Source organism: Pygoscelis adeliae, unplaced genomic scaffold (genome assembly GCF_000699105.1).
Source record: "Pygoscelis adeliae isolate BGI_AS28 unplaced genomic scaffold, ASM69910v1 Scaffold54, whole genome shotgun sequence".
Classification (NCBI taxonomy): Eukaryota; Metazoa; Chordata; class Aves; order Sphenisciformes; family Spheniscidae; genus Pygoscelis; species Pygoscelis adeliae.
In genome coordinates, this window is record NW_008824982.1 from 5,666,790 (window position 1) to 5,669,630 (window position 2,841).

General features: G+C 35.8%; 1 protein-coding gene across 1 annotated transcript in view; it reads left to right on the forward strand.

Moving 5' to 3' along the window:
• The first annotated feature begins 349 nt into the window (after positions 1-349).
• ROS1 (ROS proto-oncogene 1 , receptor tyrosine kinase) overlaps positions 350-2,841 on the forward strand; it is a 75,131-nt gene continuing 72,639 nt past the window's right edge. The window contains 2 exon segments of the mRNA XM_009325691.1: positions 350-472; positions 2,232-2,285. Coding sequence (XP_009323966.1) covers positions 350-472; positions 2,232-2,285 — 177 coding nt within the window.

The following is a 2,841-nucleotide window of genomic DNA, read 5'->3' on the forward strand; positions in this document are numbered from 1 at the left end:
TTTCCCTGTTTCCGTGTTGCTTGGAGCACCTGATTAAAAGCATTGCACTCAGTTTCCTCTTTACGTTAATGATAATGATGTAAGGAGATACGCTGACTTTCATTGGTCAAGTCTTTTGTTTCAGTGGTTTAATAAGAAACTATGAAATAGATGTTGTGCAATTTCAAGACAAGTGCTCCAGGAAGCTGAAAAGTTGTTGAAAGAACAGAGTGTAAGCAGGAATTTAAAAGATATTTAATAAACTGAAATGCAGAAATTTCACAGTTGCGTCTCCGTCATCTAGACTAAAAGGAGTTCGTAAGGCCAAGTCAAGGAAAGAATTAGATTGACAGATGAAATTGTTTAAGTTATGAGGAACACTTGCCCGTGGGATCTCCCGCTAAACAGACTTGCTGTTTTTTACTGTGTATGGATTTCTGCAGTGTACTGTACTTTCTCAAAAAATTGTCAAAACTTATGTGCAAGAAATCTGGTAAGTTTTGAAAAACTGTACTTAATCTTTTGAAGCATAGATGGCTGTTAGCACTGTAAGAATATCAGCTTTTTCAAAATTATTTTAAAGAATGTATCTGAGTGAAAACAGAGTTTGAGAACTGATGTTTAACATTCGAATTTGTGGAACCTGGTAAGGAAGATATCCCATTAACCAGGTTGCATGGGTTTTCTTTTTATACTTTCTTTATATACTTATGTTCCAACAGCTCCTGAAATTACTATAAATGCTAAAGACCCTGGAGGGTGGAGGAGAGAAACCTTTGTTCTTTCAGTTTATTCACTGTACTTATCAGTTTCTGTCTAGTCTATGACTTTTCTTATATAAACCTAGGAAAAGTAAATTCACAAGAAATAGTCTGGGAATCTGTGGCTTGCACAATTATCTTGAACTAGTTTCAGCTTCTTTTTTAAGTCACCTATGCTTTAAATTGTGGATATTTCTTTAAGTATTAAAGTAAGTGGTTGGATCCTTAATCTTATGCTTTTTTAGTGTTCCTTTGAGTAGTCGAGTGGAATTTATTATTTTTCCTTCTACTGATGCATGACAAAGATAAGCAAACCCTCTCAAATCCAAACAATAATTCTGCATGAGGCTTCAGGAGTTACCTCCTTGTTTCTATTTGCCTGAAATGTCGATGTTGTTTAGAAGACCATGTACCTTTGCTCTGTAAAAAGGATATTTTGTGTCTTGGGGCTAACTGTGGAAACCTACTGCAGAGGACTGTCACCCGCTCCATTTTATTTCATACGTTTGTCTGACAGTTCCTTTAAAACTATTTCTAACTCTTGCACCAGTGAAAGAGTTAATTGCCTTCCCTGATGGAAGCCTATCATGCAATGATAACTTTAATGGGAATTCTTTGATTTAAGCTTAAATTAATTCAGAATAAGAAATAAGTTTCTCTTCCTCAGCTTTGAAAGACAGGAAAATCGCATTCATGTTCAGTGAATGTATTGTGTAAGGGATTCAGATGAGAAAAATACAATCTTGGAGTCCGAGAACTGTAAATCTTATTTTTTGCCTCCAGTCTACTTATTGTGTTCACATTTGCTTTGTGACATTTTTGATTCTCACTCTTGTCACAGTCTGCCCAGTGTGCTGAAAATTTATTCCCCAGAGTTGTTTTATTAAGGGTGCTCTTACCTGTTTGCAGGATAAAACTTAAGACCTAACACTCAGCTTCTCCAAGCTTGTTAGATACATCCTCAAATCATTTGCACTTCACAGGCGGTGACTGGTTTTGCACACTTCAAATGATGTGAAAAAACAGGCACCTTAGCTCAAGAGCACTTTTGGCAGGAGAGGAAGGGCGGTCACCATATGGCTGTGTAAAACCCCTTCAAAAGGAAGCCAGACAAAAGGCATTTAGCTTGAAGGAAGGTCTTTCTGCACCCAAGAGGTCAAAGCCACTTGGCTTCGTCATTTATACCCAACATATTTAAGAAACATTTGTTATTGACTCAGTGAACCAGAATCAGGAGATGAGAGCCAAATTTCTACCTGAGATAATTTAATTAACACCAACTGATTCTGCCAACGTCTTTGTTTGATGGTACTCTGAAATTAGTCTCAAGTGAGAAGCTACTGGTGTGTCAACAATAAATTTCTTCAAATGAGGAAACATTAGTCAAAGAAAATTTGTTTTACAAGAAACCAATGCTTTAATGTATTTTAATAAAAGAATTTTGGGGAAACATTTTGTCTCTTTGTAAAAATGTATGTATTTCTCTTATAGGAAGGAGAACTTGGAATTACTAACCTTTGCAATGTTAGTGACATCACTGGAGCAGTGAGTAATGGTTTACTTCATTAATTACTGATATTTTATGTTACTGCTATTTGAACAAAATGGGTGCAATGATCATATTGTTAAAGACTTCACATAAATGTGCACAGTTGCCTGTCTGGCTTAAGTCAGTAGGTTGTGTGCTTAGATTTGGCTCAAATTATAAAAGACACAAATATCTTTTTTGTTTAAAGAAATGTGTAAGGGGTGTGGATCTCTCCTATGAGTCATGTTCACATTTGTGATCTACAAATTTCATAATCACTCATTTTTGAGAAAATGAGCCAAAACTAATGTTCCCTCCAAAATGCAAACCATTAAGACTGTTTTATTCAGCTACCTTTGGACAGTTAAGTAGTTTATTTTGTTTTCTCAGTGATTTGATGGGAGAAAACTTAAAATGACAATTGTTGAAAATTTAGAGTTCAGTAGGACTTCAAATGGTTGTGTCCATCATGGGGGGCTCTTCAGTTTAACATGAGCTTTCCATAACAACATTCTTGTGAGGACTTTATCTGATGTTCTCCTAGTTCAGATTTCAAATGCAATTCAAGCTGGC